The sequence below is a fragment of the Periplaneta americana genome, chromosome 15, assembly GCF_040183065.1.
Source record: "Periplaneta americana isolate PAMFEO1 chromosome 15, P.americana_PAMFEO1_priV1, whole genome shotgun sequence".
NCBI classification, from domain to species: Eukaryota; Metazoa; Arthropoda; class Insecta; order Blattodea; family Blattidae; genus Periplaneta; species Periplaneta americana.
The window spans coordinates 118,919,184-118,946,539 of NC_091131.1; the positions used below are offsets into that span (position 1 = coordinate 118,919,184).

The 27,356-nt window shown below is 37.0% G+C and overlaps 1 protein-coding gene across 1 annotated transcript in view; it reads right to left on the reverse strand.

The window, feature by feature from the left end:
• The window catches only part of LOC138715294 (uncharacterized), a 676,115-nt gene that overhangs the window by 50,246 nt on the left and 598,513 nt on the right, over positions 1-27,356 (reverse strand). The window contains exon 4 of the mRNA XM_069848057.1: positions 3,728-3,840. Within this exon, the coding sequence (XP_069704158.1) occupies positions 3,728-3,840 (113 nt within the window). The remainder of the gene's footprint in view (positions 1-3,727; positions 3,841-27,356) is intronic.

Consider the following 27,356-nt stretch of genomic DNA (forward strand, 5'->3'; position numbering starts at 1 on the left):
AATGAGGCAAGCACCCTGGTGCGTGCTCTTGAAGATCCTGAATTCAATTTCTGGCTCAGATTTTTTCGTTTATTGATGTATCATGTAGATATATTATAAAACCAACTACAACATCGCCAGTTAGATATTTTTAAGGTCCAAATCTGCATATAAAACAATTGAATTGTGGTTTATTTAACGACACTCGCAACTGCAGCGTCGCCGGTGTCCCGGAATCTTGTATCGCAGGATTCTTTGAAATGTCAGTAAGTAAATCTACTGACATGAGCCTTTCTCATTTAAACACATTTAAATGCCATTGACCTGGGCCGGGATCGAACCCACAGCGACTATGCTACCGAGGCCGACTCCGCATATCAAGCTTTGCTAATGCCATACTGATAATACGGAACAGTGAACAGTTGAGCAGCGAGATCTGTGAAAATGAAAACTCTAAAAAGGGTCGTAAAGTTGAAGGGATTCAGGCAAGGGTTGCGGCAACTAAGGAAGTGTGTGACCTCATTATCACACAAGCTAACACCCGATTCCAATTCATAGATCATCTGATATTATCTTCTCTTCTGTGTCAAGAAAAATTTGAATGCTACAAAAGCTCATTTCCTGAAAATGACCTAAATGTATGTGTGAAGCTTTTTTTAATGTTCGATAAAGACAAACTAAAAACGGAACTCACTGTGTTGTATCAGAGACAAGAATTCAGAAATATAGTGACGCAGTCAAGCTCTTGCAGTTTCTTCTATCTGAGAACTTGCAGGCCTCATTTTCAGAAGTTGTGGAACTACTACGCATAGCTATCACCATACCAATGACAATTTCCGAACCAGAACGTTGCTTTTCGTGTTTGAAAAGAGTGAAATCCTATCTTAGAAATACGATGAGAGAAGCGACTGACCGCATTAGCTATGTTTTCCACTGTAAAGACTATGTTAAACGACATATCGGATTTTAATAAGATGATTCAAAAGTCCGCAACCTACAAGACAAGGCGCATGGAACTAATCTTTAAATAAGATAATTTGCATGGTTTATTTTTATATGCAGCCCCCCTGAATTCAGTACCCACGAGCCGCCACTGATATAGACTATGTTTACCAGGGAGAGAGAGTAATGATATAGGCCAACCAGCTTCTTATTACCGATTGGAGATGAGGTCGCTGCTATCGCTACAAACAGGAAACATGCAACGAGCTCAGTAGTTCGGACTCCTGTCGTCGGTTATCGGACCTTGGCTGGCTTAATACCTAGGCGGTCCTTCAACCCGTAGCTCAATATCCTATCTTTTCAGTCAAGCAGTTGTAAATAGAGTGTGATTGAGTTAACAAGTGCGAGTTTTGTGTAGTAAAGTATTTTATTGTGGTGATTCGTATTTGAATTAATTTTTAACGAATATAAACACGGGCAAAAATGATAGTGGTATGGTTCACAGTAAGTAAACACGCGATATCATGTCAGGTTCTAAAGTTCGCAGGTGTGTGCACTATCAGAAAAATTTGTTATATATTTTTTTGTATAAAAATGTACTCCGAAAGCATAAAGGGAAAACATTACACCCACTATTACAAAAGCTTATAAACTCTATATTGGTTGCCCGCTAAGTGACGAGGATAGGCTTTGGGCCCCCCAAGATGTGTTGTTGTTCTTTCTTTGTCAATTTATTTGACTGGCAGAAAGGAATGAAGAGAAGTTTCCATGATTTGGCGAGAACCTAAAGATCATGTGACCGACTACTACTTTTGCTTGAAAAAATCTCAGGATATATCGAAAAAAAGATAAAAATTTAATTGTTTATCCGAAAGTAGCATAATCTTTAAAATCTGTACCACATAGTAATGACCTGCCTGTGCCGGATCCATATAAAGTGACGAAAGTCAATTTCCTGAAACATCTCAAGACGTTGCATATACAACTAAGTTTCATTAAAATGTTCGTTAAGGCCTTAGACAAAAATGGGGATGGATTTCTGCATCAAAGAAAAATATTTCCAGCCATCAATGACGCCAAGTTGAAGGAGAGCGTTTTCGCTGGTCCGCAAATCAAAAAGCTCTTAAAGGATCAGATATTTGATGCGAAACTGAATGAAGGAGAATTGCCTACCTGGAATTCTTTTGAAGCCCTAACTGCTAGATTACTTAGGAACACAGAAGCCCCAAGTTATGTAGATCTTCTAGAGGACTATAAAAACTTGAGCTGCCACATATGTTTAAAGCTTCATTTTTTAAATTCTCATCTCGACTTTTTCCCTGCAAATTTGGGTTGTCAGCAGGGTGAGCGTTTCCACAGGACATTGCCAAAATGGGAGAGGGGGAATCGGGGTGTGGTTGTGTCGGGGACACGGCCGTGTATTTTACGTCAAATACGTCTGGCTTAAATCGACAAATCTAGACGAGATTTTCGTTTGACACCAAAATTAGCGCGCTAGCACATCGGAGTCGCAAGATGTAGGCTACTGTTCGAATATTTTCACACATCCAAAATGACCGCCAGTCGCCGCGGACCCCCATCCGCGCCTCGCGCATGCGCAACGCCGCCTCAAGGTCATACTCGCATCGTAGTCGTATATGCGATCGAACGTCATCACATTTATTTCAATCGTGTTATTAGTCACGAAGTTATAGTGTCGGAATGGATCACCCTAAATCGCTGTTTCTGTCCTGATTACCCCAGGTGTTGGTCTGATTTTAAAGACGTAGGCCTATTCATATCAAAACGCTACCAAGAACGTTGGGACCCAGCTATGATGGGTAACCAGTGGAACCACTGTAGGTTTTTCTACAGGGAAACGCCCGATTCGACCTACAAACGAACGTAAATAAAAACATATTTATGATTCAAAATAATACGAGCTCTTATAGTTTATTTTGAAAATCTTTACATGTCTTATAAGCTAAAATCATGTTTAATTAATTTTTTTATTAATATGTGCGATAAGAGCCAATTTTTATGGATAATTGCATAGGGTATGGGTGTTCTTAAATACACTCAAATGATGCATATTAAAAGTACTTCGCGATAACTTAGAAATGAGAGCAGATAGAGCAATTTCGATGATTATTCCTGATTCAGAAGCTCAAATTACCCTTAATAACGTATTTTGACCAACGTTATCGAAAAAACAAGTTGAAATTTATTGACTAGTGTAATTATTCTTCCTTTATATGATGCATTACTTGACACTCACTTTCTCATAGCTACAGTCATCCATATCGACATAATGCGCAGATTCATATTATAAATTGTACGGCTACAGATTTCATTAGCAAGTTTCGATTGTGGTTTTAAATCAATAGTTCTGTCCATTATCTTCCTGGGATTTGGCGGTCCATGTTTGAATATCGTTCAGTTTAGCAATGTGGTATTTATGTGCAATCCTCTTTTTCGTCATAATGAGCTCAGGTTCTGATACATTTCTCTATAAGTTGTCACATTTTTATCATCAAATTCAGCTAATTATACGAAATAAAATAGAAGTTAAATGTTGAATTGAGCGAAAGAAATTATTCTGATTCTGTAAAATCAGACAATTGACTTATCTACAAATAGAGAAATTATTTAGTACAATTTTCGATCCAGGAGCATTCCGCCAACAAATACCTAGACATGTCTATCGAATTTTTTTAAAACAAATAGTACATTAAGAAAAATTTATTGGTCTGGATTCGTCTCTAGTTTAATACACCCCCCAAAAACGGAAGGTGTATGTTCTATGTAGGAATATATGTACACATACCTGTTGTGTGATTTGTGCAGCCAGTTGTTTGAAGTCTCCTGAGGTATTATCTTCTAGACTAGGCTCAAACTTTTCATTTGTTATTCGGAATTCACCAGCGATCACATTTACCCCTGGAAAAAACAAAAACATTAATGTAGTGAAGCCACAAAGACGTACAATTACTGAAACTTTTTACCTTAAGTATTATATTGTCTTGTAAATAGAACGGTAGTTCTTCCGGCTGAAAATTCAGAAGAATCGATTAGATTCCTGGCAGGAAAGTGGACATAAGATCTTCTTTCAGTAGGTACTGGATGTATCCCTCATTTTAAGTTTGTAATCTATCGCCTTAAACGGTGTTTTTGGTCCATAATGAGATGTAAACGTGCAGTATTGGTTAAAAATAATGTTGTTATCTTAATATTAGTGACATTGTGAAGCGCCACTTTGCTGTAGTCACTGGTTGCTAGGCCTATTGCTACGTATGCTTCCTTCATCTTACCGTCTTTTCTTTTTTTTCGCAAGGGGGCTACCGAAGTATACTAGGGAATTCGGAAAGTAATGGCAACATAGTTACTGTTTCACACTAAATTTATTTAGGTTACTTTTGACAGTACATACTTCAAATATAGTCTCCTGCCATGCCAAAAATACGTTGCCAAATTCTTGGAAGACGGCGGACTCCATCTGCAGCACCATTTCTGAATACATCTCTCACTGATCAATCTAAAATAATCTGTTCGGATGTCAACTCTTGATCGAAAGCGAATGTCCCGCTTCCACCCACCTTGCAATAGTTCAGTATGGTAAGACTCCTCTCCCACAGGCTTCTTGTAATATCCTATAGTACTGAGTTATATGTTTTTTTTTTTTTTTTTTTTGCAACTTGGATTTTTATGAAGCACTTTGTTCGTACTTTTAGGGCTGTATTGTTTACTACAAATCAGAAAAAGCCACTATATTTACAAAATATGGCTACTTCGAGACTTTCAATATTGCAAATTTATTAAACAATCGCTGCTATATTACGCAGTACAACATTTCAATGATCACCGCTAGGAGCGCTGATTTACAGCATTATTGCCATTAGCTTACTTATCGAATGCCCTAGTATTTTCTTAATAACGCTTCAGGAGCACTTCATACTGTAGCATACTGACCTCGTCTCAGGTTTGGGTCTAAAGACTGACAAATCATGAACAGGCCATTCGTTATCTCTTGAAACCAAATGCATGCGTGCGCCGTAGCTTCTAGTAAGAAGAATCTCATGGTAGGTTTGCTAGCTGCAAGTTGGTTTCACGAAATAATGAATTACCTGTATCTTTCTTGCAACAAGGCGTCACTATGCCAGCTCGAGTCCCAATCGTTTCAGCAGCACTTGTTCACCGAACTAGAGAGATTCTCGGAACTTCTCCAGATCATCCCCTTCTTCTAACAATTTTACGAATTGTAAATAGCCACTCCCCGCAACTTCAGTTCCTCAACCACAATATAGCCACTATGGCTATCTCTAACCTCTTCAGATACCAATTCCAAATACGGCGCAACTGACAATATTTTTTCGAGTTTATAGACTCTCAGTCTTCTTAAACTTTTCTCACTCTGGGGTTAAGGCAAACATTTACAGAAATCTCTAATACAGAGGTCTGCAAAAAGCGTATCGTCATTCGTGCTCTCGATGCTGCCCGCCGAACACAGTGTGCTGTAAGGCTAGATAATGGGGAGAGACTCGTACCTCAACAGATGGGAGCGATCAGTGGGGGATCGCGGCAACGGTCTGCTTATGTTTACAAATAATAACATCAAAAGAATAAGAAATATCATACGTTTGTATATTATTTTGACATACTACGAAGCTGGAGCCCTGCTATTGACACAAGCCATTGCAAATTCAACCTCTTCTGTTCTATGGTGCCTTTCAGTGCCTGGAAAAAATCTTCTCCAATTGTATTTTGTAATTACATCTAGAAGACATTCAGACACAGTAAAATGTTCATTAACTCCGCGGATGAAAATGGTTAGGCGAGCTTTGTCATTTCTATCTGTGTTTTCGTCCAATGCATGTGAGTAAGCTACAAACTGGTTAATTGTGCTGTCGACTTCAGATTTAATTACATTTACAATCTTGAAATTCCTTCTGTGATCTGTAATTGGAAACAATTTAATTTTCTTAAACTTTGACTTTGTTTTGGACACAGTATTTTAGTAACGTCCTGTATGCACTATTTTACAAATGATGCTTCTGTAAAGGGCTTCATTGATTTTCCAATATTCCAAGCTAGAACATAGCTAGCAAGAAGATTTTTCTGTTTGAGACTGAGGACACGAGTGTGATTTGTGTTTGTATTTTCTTGTTTTATATTTATAAAAATATTTGTGGGCCTATGCATGACACCCAAAATGAAACGAAAAACATATGTTTGTCATGCGGAACTGAGTGTAAACGTATTGTAATATACTGATTATTATGTATAACCAACAATTATACAGATAGTTCCAAAATAAATTATTTTCACATGTCCAACATGCCTGTAATTGTATGATATTCTTTCTGAAGAGTCGAGTATTGTCGTTGCATATTGAATTTTAACACACGCTTAAGAATTTTCGAACAAATTAAGCATTTCACATTCTCCCCACTAACACAAAAAATTTCTCTTCCTATTCATCCTTGAATGTACTCTGCCCATGATTAGAAGACATTGTGAAACGGTGGAACACGCCGACCAACACAATGATAATGGCACTCCGCCACTGCTTTTCGTTTGCGCATAAACATTGAGTACATTACAGGTGGGGATGGGTGAGACGGAGCGCGCTCATTACGTACTGGCTTCGGTTCCGTTCAGGGGCTTACTCGCGAGTAGCCTTTTGGAGACGTCAGCTCTAATACCTCAAATCCTATCTTCTCTATAATATTATCTAGTTTTTCATGGTCCTTTAGCATCTTTGGTCTAATATCTCTCGGAAATTGCTAAAGATTGGCTGAGGGAGTTTGTACCAGGCCTATTTTTGTGAGAAATACCAAGGATTGGCTGAGTTTCCACACAATTTTCTCGTCTCTAAATAGTTAAATTTTCTTTTTACAAGCAAATTACCACAAAAAACCACCTACGTATCATACGCTCCTAAATTTTTTCCCCCTTATCCCTTTCGCGCCATCCAATGGAAACGTATATACGAATATACGTATATTAAATAATTTCGTTCAATAATTGAATATTCCTACATAATCTTACTACAAAGCTATAAACAGACAGACAGACAGGTGGGCATACAGACAGAGACAGACATACGGAGACAGACATACAGGCAGACGGAGACAGACATACAGAGAGACGGAGATAGGCATACAGACAGACGGAGACAAATATAGAGACAAACGGAGACAGACATACAAACGGAGACAGACTACAGATAGAAACAGATAAGAGGTATACAGAGTGGACCAGTTAAGTTGATACTGTACAGTATCTCCAAAACTAAGCGTTGTAGAAAGAAATGTCTTGAATAGAAGTTGCATGATATTATGGAGGAAAGTAAATGCCATTTGTCGTGTTTTATTTGGAGATCGTTTGGATGGCCATTTAAGAGTCAAGGTACGTTTTTTAAATGGGAACCAACACTTTTTATTTTGTTTCCTTATTCCTCTTCACAACTTTTCTAAAACCATTTTCTAGTACAGTGTTCTTTCACTGGTGTACAGAATTAAACATTGATTAAAGGTAGATACACAGAGTATCACCACTCACTATCTGCAAAACTGAAAACATCAATATATAAACTCAAGCACAATTGAACTTCAAATAAAAAAATGACAGTCGATAAATAAACCGATAGCAACCGGAGTACCAACACGCGAAACAAAACCGCTATGAACTTATGCACCAACCCAATAATTATTTAGCGTCTGAATGAGATGAAGGTGATAAAGACAGCGAAATAAATCCAGAGTCCAACAAAGAAAGCTACCCAGCATTTGCTCTTATTGGGTTGAGGGAAAACCCCGGAAAAAACCTCAACCAGGTAATTTATCCCAACCAGGATTTGAACCTGGGCCCATCGTTTCGCGATCAGTCATGCTAGCCGTTACTCCACAGTGGTGGATAGAGAAGGCTTATTGCAATGCTTACTTATCACTTAGCAACCTTTTCCATCGGCCTTGGAAGACCCCACAGGAAGCTACGCAGCAAAACTCTAGGTCCCATGGCAAGCAAACATAGTTTATTCCTATCAATGCAAGTTTGTTAATCGATCAATCGACCGATCTATTCCAGGAAACAATGAATATGGGACAAATCGCCGTGACGTACAACCTCATGAGTATAGTTCGCGTGAGCCCCGAGCAAGTCCTTTGCGTTTATCGTCTGGTGGAAGTCAGTGACTCCCCGACATGACACGTTGAAGTGCGATAACAACGCCCACGTAAAACTTATAATTGCTGCTCCTCCCTCTCTGGGACAATGGGGATGGATTAACATCAATCAGTTCCTCAGCGCCAGTTCGACCTGCGCTGTATTGAATTATCTTGAGGCTGAAATTATGCTAATATGAATATCTTACAGATCGGTGGGTGTTTCCAGGAAGCCTCCATGTTCCTGTCGCATATTCCTTGTAAAACGAAAGTAAGATGAGGCCTCTGCCTGTTCTCAGGTTCTCAAATTTCCTGTCAACCATAACCGTATGTGTGTTTTATGTTATCTACAGCAATCTCATTGGAGGTTTTGATTTATCCAGAGAAAATCAAAACTCGAGTGGGATTTAATTGACTATTGAACGATTAGAAGAAAGTATACAGGGTGTTAAAAGTATTCAATATTTTGGAAGGTGATAGTATGCATCAAAACAAGGAAAAATGTCTAATAAACATGGGTCCTGCAACACATACTTTCTGAGATCTGAACACTTGTTCATAGGAGTGCTCAATGTGACGTCCATTCATAACAATGCATTTTTCTGCCCTACAATACAGCAGACTACCAGATAATCATACCGTAGTTAACACCCCTGGCAAGGAATACTGAAAACAAAAGTTTGGTTGCGGATATGAGCGGGGTTCAGCAGAGATGGTGTTGTGAATTTTCGTAATCGCCATGTTTGGGCTGATGAAAATTCTCATGCAGTTGAAGAAATAAGGTATCAGCACCGATTCTCAATTAACGTATGGGCAGGCGTTCTTGGCGATAGATTAAGGGCCATACGTGCTACCACAGAGATTAATTGGGGCTCGTTATCAAGACTTTCTTATTAACGTATTGTCTACCTTGCTGGAGTATGTGCCATGTCAGCAGAGACTGCAGATGTGGTTCATGTATAATGGCACACCAGCACATTTTTTCCGCAATGAGCGTGAACACCTGACGCTGACACTTCAGGACCGCTGGATTGATTGGGGAGGCCCTACACCTTGGCCTGCTCGTTCCCCAAACCTAAATCCCCTAGACTTTTGGTTATCAAGAACAACCAGGTCAATTTCAAAGAATGCGTGATCCCTTACGTCGAAGGGCAGAGGAACTGCCATGCATTTTTTTTTATTTTAGTAGGTTATTTTACGACGCTTTATCAACATCTTTGGTTATTTAGCGTCTGAATGAGATGAAGGTGATAATGCCGGTGAAATGAGTCCGGGGTCCAGCACCGAAAGTTACCCAGCATTTACTCATACTGGGTTGAGGGAAAACCCCGGAAAAAACCTCAACCGGGTAACTTGCCCCGACCGGGAATCGAACCCGGGCCACCTGGTTTCGCGGCCAGATGCGCTGACCGTTATTCCACAGGTGTGGACAACTGCCATGAATGGACGTCACATTCAGCACTTCCTACGAACAAATGTTCAGATCTCAGAAAGTATGTGTTTATTCGACATTTTCCTTGTTTTGATGCATACTAGCACCTCATAAAATAATGGATATTTTTTAACAACCTATATAAAGATTAGAAGAAATAAAGTACTTTAATACAATAAAATATTAATTGACTTACTAAAATACTAAACTGTCTGGAAAATGTATTATAACTTCTTCACTCTCTTCAATGATGGTGGAGCACAGTTTCGAGCTCTCGCTCACGCCTGCTCCTGCTCACGCCTAAGTACACATCAGATGATATGATCACGGAATGATAACACTTCACCGCAATCCGATGAAGTAGTCATGGTACCGGGTGTTTTTTATTTATTCACGGAGTTGTTATTAAAATTTGTTTACGCATTTTGTACTTGAAATGTCGAGGATCGTAGTGTCCTAAATTTGAGATAATTGGGTGTAAGTTTTCACTAGTTTGAAGGTAGAAAGTGCTGGCTGTCTGTTGAATCTCTTGTGTGATATACTTAAGTCCAAGATCTTCATGTAATTGAGCAATACGAATGTCGTAATCTGCTCCAGAAATTATTCTGCCAGCTTTATTTTGAAGGACTTGTAGTCTTTGGAGATATGTCTGCTGCAGATCCCCCAGACAGGTACTGCATAAAGCATTGCTGGAAGAATGAGACATTTGTACAACTGAGGTTTCTTTTGAAGTTGCAGAACCGGAGAGGAAAGCAGGGGATGCAATTGATGTATTCTTTGTAATGTTCTCTGCCTTATATAACTGATATGACACTGCCATGTTAATCTTCTATCAAGTTTTGTTCCGAGATATTTAAAATGTATTATTGTATCATCTCAGCATTACAAATACAGTATTCCGTTAGATGGCAGTAGTGTGTTATGATGAGATGTTCTCTTGTTACCAGTTGTGTCAACTGTACAATCTTCATTGAACTACATAGATGATTACTAGTCAAGAAGGTTTTGTTGATTCAGTTTCTTTTTATTAAAACAGTTGCATTCCACTTCAATTATCAATATATATTAAACAATCTCTGATACGTGACTATCCATAATCTCATATAGCAGAAACTGTAACATAAGCAAAATAATATAAACAAGATAAATGATAGAAAAGTTTTAATTAAGGATGATGAAATAAACATGAATAATTTTAAAAGGTACAATTATTGAAAGTACAATGTTGGCAAACAAAGAAGCAAATGCTAGGGAGGTGATAAAAACTGTAGGATAAGCAGCCATGATTGGTTGAAACACGTCATTCTGTACAGTTTTACTGGTCAGTATGACGTAGTAAAAGTTTAATAGTCTCATACGTAGACTTGAGATTTTAAGATAATTGCCTATTTTGTTCCTCAAGCATTAATTTAGAAATTTTAAAATATGTACATACATGGTTCATGGAAAAACCATGAGTGTTGGTAGAATTTTATAGTAGAGTGGACTCTCCTAAGTTCGACTGAACAGAATTGAAAGTTCAGTCCAATAAGGCTATTGGGTGTGGCAGGTGAAATGAATACAAATTCTTATTGGTTATCCATAAACGAATACAGTACTGTACTTGCATTTCCTGCCCGCCCCAAGACTTGTGTATGTGCTTCTAGTACCACAGTGGGCTTCGACAGCTCCGTCTCACAAACGATATATTTCTCAAATAGAAAAAGAAGAGTTCATTAATTTAAAATCAGTGATTAAATATGGATGTTCTAATCAACAAAATATTCTGCTTTCCTTTAACAGAAGTATCACTACAAGACACAGAACCAATTCCCATTCGAATGGCAAACCGATTTCTTAGTGCCCGTATAGGGGCGTGTCTAATTCTCCTACGTAAGCAGTCGCACTATAGAATGTAGAACTTGTTTTCTGTCGAACTTAAGAACTTCCACTGTATATCCAAAAATACCTATTTGGAAATTTAGTACCTATTTCATGGTTTAGTGCCTAAATTGCGTATTTCGACTTATTTTTTAATTTCAGTTTAAACATGTTTAATAGTAGGCTATAACAATAGAAGACACACACTCAACAATGCACACGCCTTCATTTATGAGCTGTCTACACTGTTAATATGGTATCAAATTAACAACGATCAATATTTTAAATTATAAGCAGCTGTTTCAAAACTCCTCAATATTATCAAATAACCAGTAGTACTAAGTAGTGATGGGCGAAGTTGTTCTTTTCCCGGAACAGTTCCGACTGTTCCGGTTCCGAAAAAATACTTTGTTCCAAATAACAGTTCCGAAATAACAGTCACCAGTGGTGATGAGTCGGAGTCGTTGAGTCGTTCAAACGAACGGTACAGTACTCTCCCTCTTCACCATGCTGCTCACACTGGAGCACTCATAGGCAGGACATAGTACACATTCTTATCTATAGATGGCACTGCAATGCACATTCGAATCGATTTTGGAAAATTGCTGTGCATGCGGACCGTTGCTTACGATGCGGACAGAACTCAAAAGCTTAATGTTAGTAATTACACAGCTGTTGACTACAAGGACAGAATACAACACTTTGTTTTCGTACATAAAGTTATAAAGACATGGTAGCCAACTAAAAAAAAATAACATAACATTTAAAACATATGGTATGTAATTTCTGTTCTCTCTATTACATAATAAAAAAAAAAACAAATCATTAATTTTTATTTTTACTTTTCTTAATGCACAGTTATAATAATAATAATAATAATAATAATAATAATAATAATAATAATAATAATAATAATAATAATAATAATAATAATAATAATAATATATATTACAATTTCATAAATAAAAAAGATATATATTGGCAGTGCTGAAACCTGGAAACCCCGCAGTGGGTTAGTAAAATGTTGGAATCGCATCTTTACCAAAGTGTAATTTAAACTTCGCATTAAACCTCGCTCTCCAAATCAGTACTTATATGGGTAGTTTCCAACAAATAATGCTACAACATTTTTGTCGTTCTTTGATAACAGAGAAGATAGCACAAAAACTTGTGCTTGTCAGACTTAACCTCAACAAACGACATACAGACATTGTAACTAAACCACTCATTACCATTTACGACTTCAACCTTTGTATAAAATCAGCTGGTCAATGAATTAATAATAGTATGCGTACTTTATGACTTTGTAGAATGTTTATAAAACAGAATTAGTCAACTAATGGTGAAATAAACCATAAAGCGGGAATGAATATTACAGATTATTAAATACTTACTATAACATTACAGATGATTGGCCAGTCTTGATATTAAAGTTTGCGCCACCGCAAGGATTTTAATTTCCATGCGCCCCCCTCCAACCACGTGAGAGTTTCAAGTACCAACTTCATCCAACGAAGTTCCAAGTATAACATAAAGAACAACGAGAACAGTGTAACTGCAGCTGTCGTTGGTTCATCGGAACAAGCTCCGACGTTCCGACTGTTATCTCGGAGTCGGAACATACCTTGTGCAACGCGGTACTGCGAGCCCGCAACAGCTGGGCAAGTGAGCAGCTCGGAGTCGGAACACTGTTATTTCGGAACAGGAGGTTCCGACCTACTGTTCATTTTTGCAACAGTTCCGAGGGAGTCGGAACATACCTTGTGCAACACGGTACTGCGAGCCCGCAACAGCTGGGCAAGTGAGCAGCTCGGAGTCGGAACACTGTTATTTCGGAACAGGAGGTTCCGACCTACTGTTCATTTTTGCAACAGTTCCGAGACCGGAACAGTTCCAAAATAACTGTTGTGTTATTTTTTACCCATCTCTAGTACTAAGTGATCTTACAATGAACATAAAATTGTCAAGATTCAGACATATTCCGTCAAGGTCGTACGCACACGACTATTTTAACTAATTGTAAGAGATACGATGGAACCACGTCGTACGCAATTTTGTACGACTATTTTACCAAAGGGACAAAATCATTTTGAAACTTATGTTGGTCTATATTAGAATAAAATTAACGGTTAATTAGTTTTTTAGACTCGTTTTCAACATTTAGTATGTCGTTCACTAATATGAAAGAAACATGTTTTTAAGGGGAGAAATATACCTTGAAAATCAATATGGTGACTACGCTTGCCATGTAAGACATAATTTGTCACCTTGAGCTCTAGGTTTCATGTATGGCGCGGTTAAATCAATGCAATACGAGTTCAGAGATCTGCTGACTTACTTGTCTGTTGACAGTGGAAGTCTTTCATCAATGAAATAGTAGTTGGTACCGCAATAGGATTAAGTAGTCTAAACACCCCGACGTTATAGCTATGTCGGGTTTGAGTCGACTGCAGGTGGATTCATTTAATTATCAGCTCTCGCATTGATTGATATTAAATATCTGCTGCTACGCAGGCCAAGGATCAAATTTCTGCTGACTTTGGATGTAATAATAGTGTTTATGACCACGCCTTGTCGTTCACGCCTTCGGCGATGATAGTATTGATGAAATATTCATTCATTCATTCATAGTTTGCTCAAGGGCAGATCTTTCACTGCAAACCCAGCATTCTCCAGTCTTTCCTAGTTTCTGCCTTCCTCTTTGTCTCCTCTTATGATCCATATATCTTACTGTCGTCTATCATATGATATCTTCTTTTGCCCCGAACTCTTCTCTCGTTCACCATTTCTTCCAGTACATCCTTCGGAAAGCAGTTTCTTCTCAAACAGTGATCCAGCCAATTCCTTTTCCTCTTTCTGAATGTTTCAGCATTATTCTTTCTTAATCCACTCTTTCCAACACATCTACGTTTCTTATTCTGTCTGTACACATCACACGCTCCATCCCTCTCCATATCCACATTTCAAATGCTTCTAGTCGCTTCTCTTCACTTCGCGTAATGTCCATGTTTCTGCCCCACACAATTCCACACTCCACACAAAGCACTTCACTAGTCTTTTCCTTAGTTCTTTCTCCAGAGGTCCGCAGAAGACACTCTTTTTTCTGTTAAAAGCTTCCTTTGCCATTGCTTTTCTCCTTTTGGCTTTTTTTTAGGTTATTTTACGACGCTTTATCAACAGCTTAGGTTTTGGCTTCTTGGCAGCAGCTTATGGTACACCCCAAGTATTTGAAGCTGTTGACTTGTTCTACTGCCTCATTTAGAATTCACCAGTTTACCTTCTTACTTTTCTTCCTATGACCATGGTCTTCGTCTTGTTGGCATTTATCTTCATTTCATACTGCTCACAGCTGTCATTTAGCTCCAGTAACATATTTCTTAGTATCATCTCCTCTTATGCTAATAACGCCATATCATCAGCAAATCTTACACACTTTATTCTTCTTCCTCCTACTATCACTCCTCCCAAGTCCTGAAAACAGTTCTTCATTAAATCCTCCAAATAGATGTTGAACAGGATAGGTGATAAAAGGCATCCTTGTACTCCTCTTCCTATTTCACTTCCTTCTGACATTTCTTCTTCTGCCCGTGGCTAACGAGAAAGACAGGCTTCGGCACGAATTGGAGTCACGTGATGATCATGGTTTAGTTATGGCCATCTTGACAATCGCCTAATATAAATACATGTTCAAAGTTCTAAAAAACAAAGGAATTTCTATATTAAACTCACGTTAAACTTGTATTTACAATTAAACTTGTTCAGTGTTGGCCACGTTATGACTAAGAATGTGACGTCGCGCCGTAGCCTGTCTTTCTCGTTAGCCACGCTCCTGCCCTGACTTTGACTCGCTGTTTTATTTAAATTTACTGAAGAGCCTCCTCTCTTTCCAATCCACGCCAATTGATGAAATATAATAGTCTAATATATAAAGAAAATTACGACAATTTTAAGCTGAAGTACGATAATTTTCATATGTTGGTACAACAGTTGCGTTTCATTTGTCTGGCAACTCTGTATTCCGTTTTCTTCATTGCCCTGAGTGTTTGAGTTACGATAGAGATGCCTAGAGAGAAATCATCAAGGAGTACGACAGTGGCAACGAATCTAGAATTACTATGGAAAAAGATGCACCAAGTTATTATAAAAGTGGAACTAGGACAGGAGGAAGAACTTACTGGGTTTGCAAGAAATTGAGACAGAGGAAGTGTAATGCAAGAACCATTACGGTAAGCCACGGGACAAGACCAAGAGTTATTTAAGGCGATGCGGATTCTCCACATTCTCATGCACCCAAGAGAGAAGAGACTAATGCTGAAATTGTAAAAGCAAACCTGAAAACGTACGGCAGACGAATATCTTGAACACTGGACAAATTTTGAGAAATGAATTACTCGAAGTTTCTTTACGTGTTTTAACACTATCACCAGAATGTGAAATTTGAAGAAAGCTATAGATAAGGAAGGATAGACGAAAAGATCTACCAGTTAATACAATATCGCTGACAATTCCAGGGAGTTAAAAAAAAAAGAACTTTTCAAGGCGATAACCACCTTCTATTGATGAAGATGGAGAGATTGAAAATCGGGTAATCGTGTTCAGAACATATCAAAATTTAGACATATTCAAATGTCACATGGGAAAAACGATGAATGTCACAGTTTTGTTAAGGTTGATGTCATTATCTAATTCAATGGATCACTACGAAATTTAAAGTTGTTCTTATGAAAAATGGTAAAAAGGATAATTATCACCACGAATACAGTAATCCTTTCCTTTATTTTCTATAGAAACAGCACTACATCTTGCAGTTATAGACTCAATTAGATCATTATCTAATCCTTAACAGAAATGTGACATTCATCGTTTTTCCGCGAACTCTTCATCTGGTTTCTCGATGTAAAAAGGAACAAAGCGACACAGAAATTGTCCTAGAGAAACGTACATGCACAGCCGAAGAAGCAATGGCTATCACTTCAAACCCACATCAGGATAATCACCATGGGATACAAGAATATAAAGAGGAAAACAAATCAGACTACAAGAGACGCATTGGATATAATTTCTCTTTGTAGACGTCGTGTTTTAAAAATAGTAGGCCTATTCTAATAATTACATCAGTAATATTATTGAACAGTTACTGATTTTTTGTATTCCTTCAGGATTTTTTTTTGTTTCGGAAAATCTGATTTCGGGCAGAATCATCCTGGAAATTGGATTCGCGAGAGAGTCTTTCGGGAAAATGGCCTCTGGAAAATGTCCGGAAATCGAGGTTATCACGTCGGAAGAAACCTAAATATAACGGGCACTAAAATACATACTGAATTACTAGGCTATTAAGAAAATGTTTGAGAATATGAAAGAACGACACATTATGGTTGATATTTGATGATACGAGTTCTAAAAAACCAGTCATTCAAATGGAAAAAGGAAAAGAAGAAAACAATGCAATGGACGACTCTTGCTCTACTTAGTGCAACTCCATTGTGAAAACGATGTTTGCTTCCATTTGTCACAGAAGTTTCAACACGAACTAAAACTGCTGTGACACGATGCAAAGTAAATGTTATATTGATAACTCAATCGATATCTTTATTTGTCTTAACTCCCATTATTAGTCATGATGTGTACGAGATCAAAAGCTTAAGCAAGGTGTTGCGTGCAGTACCGATAGTGGCTTCTAATCCCGTTATCAACACGGATTTTTTATCTGTTATCAATATGGTATTCTGTATTGTTTTAAGAAGAGATCTGGCATAGTGGGAGTACAATTCTAGTCTACGTCCACGTGGCTTGGCTTAGCTTTTCGAGGCCGGACCCGGAATCGATCCTTGCACTTAAGCTTGTTTTGGCCTATTGTGCTCCATATACAGGAATTTTTTAGGGATGATAGGTTGAGTCTGGTTATTCATTTTAAGGATAGGAACCTAGTGTCCCTGATGAGTCGCCTTCATTCTATGTAATGCCGAAGTTGGCATAGCGTACTCTGGGGGATAGGCAGCAGGAGGTGCTTTGGAATGAATGAAGGAACAATTCGTATAGAGTAGATTACTTTTTAACATCCCACAATGGGGTGGGGTTCGAAGCATAAGATGTCTACTTTGGTTAAGAAAAGAAGACACGAGAGGTGAAGATCAGTTTTATTCAGTTTACATTTACATTTACTTGAACGTAACTCACAGAAGGTGTCTGCCGTTGCCCTGACGACACAATTCCATTCGTCGGACCAAGGACCGTTGGACAACATGTGCGTTATTGCGAAATTCACCTGCAGCAGCGGCAATTAGTGCAAGTAGGTCTTCCTCAGTGTCTACCGAGTTTTGATATACCAAAGTCTTCATGTGTGCCCACAAACAAAAATCAAGAGGTGTGAGATCAGGCGACCGTGCTGGCCAATGAATCGACCCACCACCGGTCGAGATGAGAAAAATATTGGGAATAAATTTGAATAAGGAACAAAAAAAAAAGTTTCCTTCCCAAACAGGATTCGAATCACGAAAGTCTTAGTTATCAGTCTATCGTGCTCTGGAGTGAACAAGGCTCTGAAATCAGCTACAAGGGTCGGTCCGGTTTTTTTGACACTACTGTACACCTAACTTGTATTTAAAACATCGCTGACTAAGTTACATATTACACTAATCAGACATAAGATGTATACAAACAATTGTTCTTCCTCTGATAAATATCATCAAGTGAGATGTACTGCCTGATAACAGATGTACATATCAGCCAGAACCTCAATCAGAGGTTTACATCTCCTTTGTCCACCACAAATTCCCGCCTGGATAGGACAGCGTGCTACTCGTAGTGTTTCAACCACAGGCGTGGCAGTTTGACCCGAACTGAATCAGTATATTTTCTCTTAGCATGATTCTTTCCTTGCCAATAAGAAAACTCGCTTTTATTCTGTGTTTAAATTATCGGTCATGGATCTACGAGAACCGTAACACCAGATGAAAAGCTCGTGTTGCTATAATTTTAGTTAACGAATAATCACATTTTCGGTGTTTGGATTTATAAATTCAACAACATTTTATAGGTTATAGTAATTTATAGTGCAAGAGACTGAAGTATGATTTATTCGCAACTGCAGGTTTAAAACACAATATTAGTCTAGGATCGAGATTATATGACTTCATAATCAAATAAAACATAAATCTAATCGACATTAATGTCGTACTCACATTAATTGAGCCTAAATGTTATACAAGTGCAGTTCTTAAACATGGTGCTAGTTTCGGCCCAAGACTTTATCATAAAATTACAAACCATTTTCCAAATTTGAAATATTTTAAAATTGAAGCTTTTAAAAAAGAAATGTATAAAATTATTCATGATATTAACAAATGTATTTTTTTACCTTTTATTTCTGTCGACTATATTCTTGTTTTTATTGAATATTACTGGCTTCTGTCTGATTGTCAATTTATATTAAATGTGTATTTTTCTCTTTTTTTTCCTTTCTTCTTCTTCTTTTTTTTTTTGCTACTGTGTGTTATTTATTGGTATGAATTAAGTTACTTACTGTATTTAGTAAACTGTCCTTGTAAATTTTATGTTATATTATTGGCTAAGTCCACACCGTACACGAGCCTGGCTCTTATGGTAGTGGCTAGAAATATTTTTGTTTTATAAATTTAATTTGTACTCACTAGCTAGTTAAATAAATAAATAAATAAATAAATAAATAACTAAATGAATAAATAAATAAATAAATAAACCAAAAGAAACAAACAAAACAAAACAAAAACAAAACAAAAGCAAGCAAGCAAGCAAGGAAACAAACAAACAAACAAACAAAAAGGACTGAATTTTCAATATTTTCCGTTATTAAGGTCGGTAAAAAATTACACATCTTCTTTCATAATATTTAAATTGATTCTACGTATATGTTTTTTATATTTTTCTTTTTTTTTTTACATATATAATATTTGTGTATTACCTTTTGTATTTCTTGTATGTAGAAGTACGAGCTTTGCTCATACGGGTGTTCCTGTTGTTTTTTATGCTTCATACACTTAATTTAGTATAAATAAATGCCAAACATCAAAATATCCACGAGTGGAAAGTTTAGCGCCCGAGGAGTAGCCGGGATGGTAATTTACACGACAGAATAAAATCGATTTACTCTCGCTTTGCATACAACATTTTACTCGTTCTATTCTATTGGTCCCCCTTAATGGATGAGGTACGGCTTGGGGACTGCCCTTGCACATAGACTACTTTAAGGGCCTATTGTACTATCCAGAATAGAATGATGTGGATGTCCTAAGGATCCCCACCTCCCGATTCCCCTACAGTCTGCAGAAGTCATTTTAGCCTTCCACGTAGGCATCACCGCGGTCCCACATTCCCCGGTTTCACGAGCCCAGGGGAGAGACTACGGTACATAGCACTACCACCATCAACTAATGACCACATATCTCAGAGTCCAAGTTCGGTGGTGGCCCACAGCCTACTCTACATCGAAACAAGTCCGAAACATGAAAAAAAAAATGGAGCTGATCGTGAAAGAGGAGAAATGTAATTATGATGGCGAAATGAGTACGAAGTCCAACTCCGAAAGTTGTCCAGCAATTCTGTATCAATTGGTTGAGAGAAAACCCTGGAAAAACGTCAACCTAGTAACTTGTCCCAATCAGGATCTGAACCCAGGCTCGCACGTTTTATACATGTTAACCGTTACTCCACAGAAGTGGACTTCGGCGTTACTAGTATCTAAACCAGATTAACTATAATGAGATAATTTTAATTTTAAGTTGTAGGCCTATTCTTCGTAATGTGTAGGCTGTGTAGAAGTGATTAAAGAAAGAATGCGTGTTTTATTGTTGGTAATGTCATGTATTAGTTGTCAAGGAAAGAGTGATTGACATTTTTGAATCACTGCTAAGGATAAACTCATTGTTTAGGTTGGCAAGGACGAAAAAATGAACAGATATCAGCAATGCGGAAAAATATAGACTACGGTGTGCTTTTCTGGGTATAGGACAGAAGGGTTTAACTTTGCCATAAGAAATCTATTATAATAAAAACAATGATGAAATAAATCAGTGGTCCATGTTTAGAAATTAGCAGGCTTTTAAAATTTGTAGAACAAGGTAACATAATTTATTGTTACTAATTCAAAGCCCAAAGATGCTTAGGAAAATCCTCAATCCCTTGAATTTCTCTATTTCGACATTTTCTAATTTATTTTCTCACGTTACCACTGTTTCATGACGGTTTTTATTTGATTGGTTACTTACATCTCTAGAAATGGCAAATGGAAACCTCCCTGAATCTTGCCACTCTATCAGTGTAAAGAACTCTATTTATGCAAGACGGAATTTAAAAATAGGACAATAGATAAGAATGACTAACAGAGGAATTTTAACGAGGTAATCCATAAATTTTACCTCAAACCCTGTCATTTAGAGGAAATGTTATTTTATTTTTACAAAGAAACCGTGCTGAGCATCACCATCGTCGTCGTCGTCCTTATCATAATAATAATAATAATAATAATAATAATAATAATAATAATAATAATAATAAAGGTAAAGGTATCCCCGTAACACGCCATGAAGGCACTTGGGGGGGCATGGAGGTAGAGCCCCATGCTTTCCATGACCTCGGCACTAGAATGAGGTGGTGTGGTCGGCACCACGCTCTGACCGGGAAAGACCCGGTACTCAATTTTATAGGAGGCTGAGTTAACCTCGGGGCCGTTCTGAAAGTTTGGCAACGAGAAAAAATCCTGTCACCACCTGGGATCGAACCCCGGACCTTTCAGTCCGTAGCCAGCTGCTCTACCAACTGAGCTACCAGGCCGCCCATAATAATAATAATAATAATAATAATAATAATAATAATAATCATCATCATCATCATCACATTTTCGGCGGAGTTGAATCGCAGACTTGGGAGGCTTCGAAGTGTAGGTCGCGCCGAATGGAACTAACAACGTAGACTACGGAATTGTATGTAATCACGTAAAGCAGAACCTTCGTGTTTTGACATTGTTTTAGTTCATTATTCCATTAAACACAATCACTTGGATAAGGAAATAAATGACTATAATATAATAAATGTCTCACAGAATTAGGGCTACTTCAATATCTAGATTCTAGACAAGTTTGCGTGTGATAGAATAATGATAGTTATAACTGCTTACAACTAAATATATACACCAAATAGGCAGTATAGTTAGTACCAGTTGTTAGTACAAGTACCTTATGTGAGGGCCAGAGGTGAGATTTTTTGGATCCTTCCTTCTTGAACTTTAACAAAATGTACGATACAAAGTTCACGTTACTAGAAATGGACATATTGTAGATAGGTGGTTAGATAATAAATAGATAGATGCACATACAGAGATATACAGAGTTAACAGTAAGTATGGAATATTGTTAATAACTTCTTAAATTTTAATTTTACAAAAAAAGTTTTATAAAAAAAAACTGTTGGAGATAAACTATACAATTAGATTTTATTTATTTATTTAGATTTATTTATTTAACCTGGTAGAGATAAGGCCGTCAGGCCTTCTCCGCCCCTCTACCAGGGGATTACAACTATAACATGAACAATAAGATTACAATTAATATTACATTTACAATTACAATTACAATAAAAATTAAAGTACGACAAGAATACCTGATTAATGAAAGCTAGACATTTTATCATAGAAGTTAAGAACAAAGAATATTTTTGTATTTACTAAATTACAAATTAAACCTACAATAACAAAATTCTATAGTGATGAAATTATCGGATATTGAGATATTTTGTGGTAGATTAGAAGAACTATTTACAAGAAACCATGTCTGAACGAGTCATGCCAGTGTTCGAAAACAGTTATTCCGACATACAGAGCGTGACAGTAAACATTTTTTTTTTTAAATAGCACTTTATATCAAAATTTACCGTACATATTCCAAATCTTCATTTAAGTTTACGTATGAATACGTAGAAACTTTACCCATTCACCCGTTTCACGCCTTTTAACAATTTATTTAACTTGTTTCGTGGACTTAAAATTTGAGACACATAAGTATGTAAAGTCATGTTGAGTAAGCCATAAAACTAAACAAAACACTATAACAATACAAACTTTATCACTAATGCTTAAAATGAGAATCATTCACAGCCAAAAAAATATCTCAGTCTATCACGAAAACAGTCCATTGTCTTTCTCACAGTTATGTGACTGTTCTGTCCCATCTCATATGTACAATGAACTGTTTTCGTGATAAAATGGGATACTGTTTGGCTGTGCATGGTTCTCATTTTGAACATCTATGATAAGTCATAACGTTTGGTTAGTCATAGTGTCTTGTTTAATTTTATGGCCTACTCGACATGATTTTACATACTTGTACGTCTCAAATTTGAAGTCCACGAAACAAGTTTAATAAATTGTGAAAAGACATGAAACGGATGAATGGGTAAAGTTTCTACGCATTCATACGTAAAATTTAATGGAGATTCGGAATATGTTAATTTTAATATAGAGTGCCATTAAAAAAAATAGTATATAAAAATTAGTTTACTGTCACACTCTGTATGTCTGAATAACCGTTTTCGAACACTGGCATAATATTGTATGGTTTACCTCCAACAGTTTTTTTATTAAAATATTATAGTTTTTTTTATTAATTGTCAAAATATTAATTTTTTTATAAAACTTTTTTATTGTAAAATTAAAATTTAAGAAATTATTAACAATATTCCATACTTATCGTCCACTCTCTCTCCCTCCACACACGCACGCGCACACACACACACACACATTATACAGGGACATAATTTTATTTTTACTAACATTTTTAATATTAACCTGGCTATACCTTTAGAGAACCGGAAAAACCGTTCGCTACCCCCTTCCACAACTGGAGTTCGATGATACTGGCGTAAAACACAAACAAATCACTTTACTAGGTATAGGAGGGAAGAAAAGTATTTCATCAATTTACATAAACTAGGAAATATTGCGCTTTTGAGTTTGATAATTTTCATTAGGTTTTTATTTAATCAAAATGCAGTACTGTAATAAGAATAAGTGTTTTTACTCACGAACTGAGCTAGCCATGCGAACGTATTCATTATGCAGTGTATATTATACTGTCTACAGCACATTAGCGTACACTATAGAGAATGAAGTTCAATTGAACAATAATCATAATATGGATATTTAAACACATTTTTGAAAATGGTAGCCGTTCATTTCGATAGCCTACAGGCTTCAGTTCTATTGTGCATATTATCGCATATAGACTATTGCAGTCCACACCTGTGGAGTAACGGCTAGCGAGTCTGGCCGCGAAACCAGGTGGCCCGGGTTCGATTCCCGGTTGGGGCAAGTTACCTGGTTGAGGTTTTTTCCGGGGTTTTCCCTCAACCCTGTATGAGCAAATGCTGGGTAACTTTCGGTGTTGGACCCCGGACTCATTCCACCGGCAGTATCACCTTCATCTCATTCAGACGCTAAATAACCTTAGGTGTTGATAAAGCGTCGTAAAATAACCCATTAAAAAATAGACTATTACATCTAATTCCAATTACCAGTTTCGTCCTTCGTACTAGTAACTCATGTTGAAATAATTCTGTACCTACTCTATAAAAGAGTACCTTAAGTACTGTAAATTCAATCTTCACTTCTGCCCGATCCAAAAAGATAAAATTATTCAGACATGCTATCTACTGCCCGTCCAAGTGGTTATGCCGCAGGATCGTAGAAAGGGGGGAAATCACTTGACAGTTAATTCTTAACGAGGCCCTTTTATTTAAGTTATTTTAAACAGTTGTATAATATTACGTAAACGTCCAATTCCTAACAGAAATTAATGTTTTCAGAAAAGAGCTAAGACAGGCCTGGTTTTACAGAGGGCCGTGCAGAAGCAGGTGGGGGAAATCGGGATGCGACGTAGGCAAACGGACAGTACCTTTGCGAAAATATGATTCAATATTAAAAGTTCTTTCGTCACTGGAAAACGCGAACATATTTCTGGAACGTACTATACTCAGTAACTCAGTGCTGTTTACTATAAGCGGCCTTGATTCGGTCTGGAGAACAGTTGAAACTCCATTAGTAGAAGGGGTGGGAGTGAAGTACATTCAAAAACTCAGGTACAATAAAAATTGAAGTAAAAATAAAATGATGTCCCTGTATATATACATAACATACACAGATGGAGGCCCGACAGACAGATATATTCGCACATACATACATACATACATACATACATACATACATACATACATACATACATACAACTAACTAGCCAGGCAGCAAACTAAATAAATAAATAAATAAATAAATAAATAAATAAATAAATAAATAAATAAATAAATATCTAAACAAACAAACAAATACTTAAATGAATAACCAGACAAACAAATAACTAAGCAGACAAATAACTAGGCAAACAAATAGGCAGACAAATAACTAGACAGAAAACAATTAGGCAAATAACTAAGCAGAAACAATTAGGCAGACAAATAACGAACAACTAACCAACCGAATGACTAAGCATAATTAGGCAACCGAACAGCCAAGCAACAGAATAACTAGGCAAGGCGAATAACTATGCAAACAAATAACTAAACTATTAAAAAATAAGCAAACAAGCAAATAAAATAAATACATATTTTAGATCTTACGTTTGAAGCTCATTGAAAAATTTTGTTTCATTAAAATTTCCCTCTGAATGGCTAATTTAGAATAACCCTGTGTTAAAAGAGTTAACTGTTACTGCAGGACGATTAACTGGTTTTTTATCACTCAAATTAAGTTACTAAAAATAAGTTTCGAATGGACAATAAAAGAAATCGACAATCACGAAAACAACAAAATCAATCGCGGCATGGTCAGTAACCCTGAGCACTGGCATTCCAGGCGCGGCTGGTGGGTGGAGGCGTTTTGATAGGGCAGAGAGGTCGTGTTGTTAATTTGTACGACTGCATGTCCACCAGACACACGCGCAGAAACCCTTCTTCGAGAATTATGCATGCCTGTCATCAGGGGAGTGGGGCTGAAGCACTGGCAGAATAGTCAATAAAGCAAACAAACGGAAATTGACCTTCATAAAATTTAGTCACTCGTTACGGCTTGCGACGTCTGAGGGTAAACATGTTTGCCCCGTTGCATCGGCTTACGTCAAACGCGACACTTTCTTAAAGTTGAACATATCAAAATTGTTCACATTACTTACAATAATTAGGCTATAATTAAGTAATTTTCTTGATGTAGGCCTAACAAGAATATTGACCGTGGTATTATGTTCGCAGTAGTAGGCCTAACACTAGCAGTGGTAGTCGTAGCAGTAGAGGTATTGGTCGTGCTAAAATTTTTATTAATTGACGCTCAATCAACTGCGCGGTTATTCAGCGTCCATAGCAGCGCTCGGAAAATGTATACATTTAGAACTTGTACTGTAGAACGCGACTTCTCAACCCCCACCCCCCTAGTTCAACTGCATTTGCAGGGTTTGTTGACATGCTTCAATACACTCATTCGTGTAGTCACAGTCATCAGCACAGCGGCAGAGGCAGTTTATTAAGAAAGAATGCCTCTTTCGGAGGAGGTAAGTGATTTGAAGAAGGCAAAGAAATATTATTTCCATAAAAAATGGGAAGAACAATACTTTTTTGTGAGAAAGGGGAGAACATTAAATGTTTCCTGTGTCAAAAAGTATTACAAGCTTGATAAATTTAAAAAAATGTGTAGCGGCATTATGAAAATACGCATCGTGCCTATAACTATATCAAAGGTTAAGTGTTTATTTTTTTAATATTCAGTTAATTACAATTTCATTCAATTTTTCTGAAACGTGCAGCTCTTTTCTCTTTAATATATAAAGAAAAACATATACTGAAGGAGAATTTTTCTGAAACGTGCAGCTCTTTTCTCTTTAATATATATATATATATATATATATATATATATATATATATAAAGAAAAACATATACTGAAGGAGAATTTATTAAAAGTCTTATTACAGTTGCACAACATATCCTGAAGAAAGGATGAATTTTGAAAATGATCATTATGACGATAAATGATGCGTTAATGGCTGCTATGGATAAAGTTGAAGTAAATGCTATTGCTAAGGTTTTCGCAATACAGTAGATACCCGACTATCCGTCACCCTATTAACCGATTGGGGGATTATACGACTATTTATTTCTCGCTCTTTTTTTTTCTTTAGAAATAAATAGCTTATATGAAGTACTGTTTTGTACATTAATATTAGTAGGTTCTACATATGTTTTTGCTAGAGGGTCTTATTACAAGTCTTTATAGTTACACAGCATTTTCTACTGTTCGAATTGCCGTTCTGTAATATAAATTGTATATAAAATGTCTTCCACTGAAGTTAACAAAAAATGTGTTGTGCTTATTTACTTATGGCTTTTAAGGAACCCGGCGGTTCATTGCCGCCCTCACATAAGCCCGCCATAGGTCCCTATCCTGAGCAAGATTAATTCAGTTCCTACCATCATATTCCACCTCCCTCAAATTCATTTTAATGTTATCCTAAGTATCGAAAAAAAATGGAAAAAATTGAATGGTTTGAGAAAGAGAAACTGTATCTCATCTCGCATCAGAATACGAGATTGGAGTTACAACTGCGGGATTTAATAAAAAAAATAATAATAAAGTGTAAAAAAGTATGTAATCTACAACATTAGACCTCCTTTATTTCTATCTTTACTGAGACAGTTATTACAAAGCACTTCCTTGCCGCTTAAAAACCCGTCATTGACAACCAGACTTAAATTAGTGAACTTCTGATCCACTACCTAGCGAATTAAATACAAGACCATGGAGGAAATTACAAAATCTTTCAAGTTACGGATTATCCGATTTTTTCGATCAACCGTTTACTTCATCCCCTTCATTACCGCGGATAATAGAGGTTTTACTGTATACACTATGTATGAAAAATCATAGTAAATTCCGTATAATCTCGTAAGCAACGATAAATTCTTCCCTGCGTAGCAGAAAGTTGATCTGGAAGGC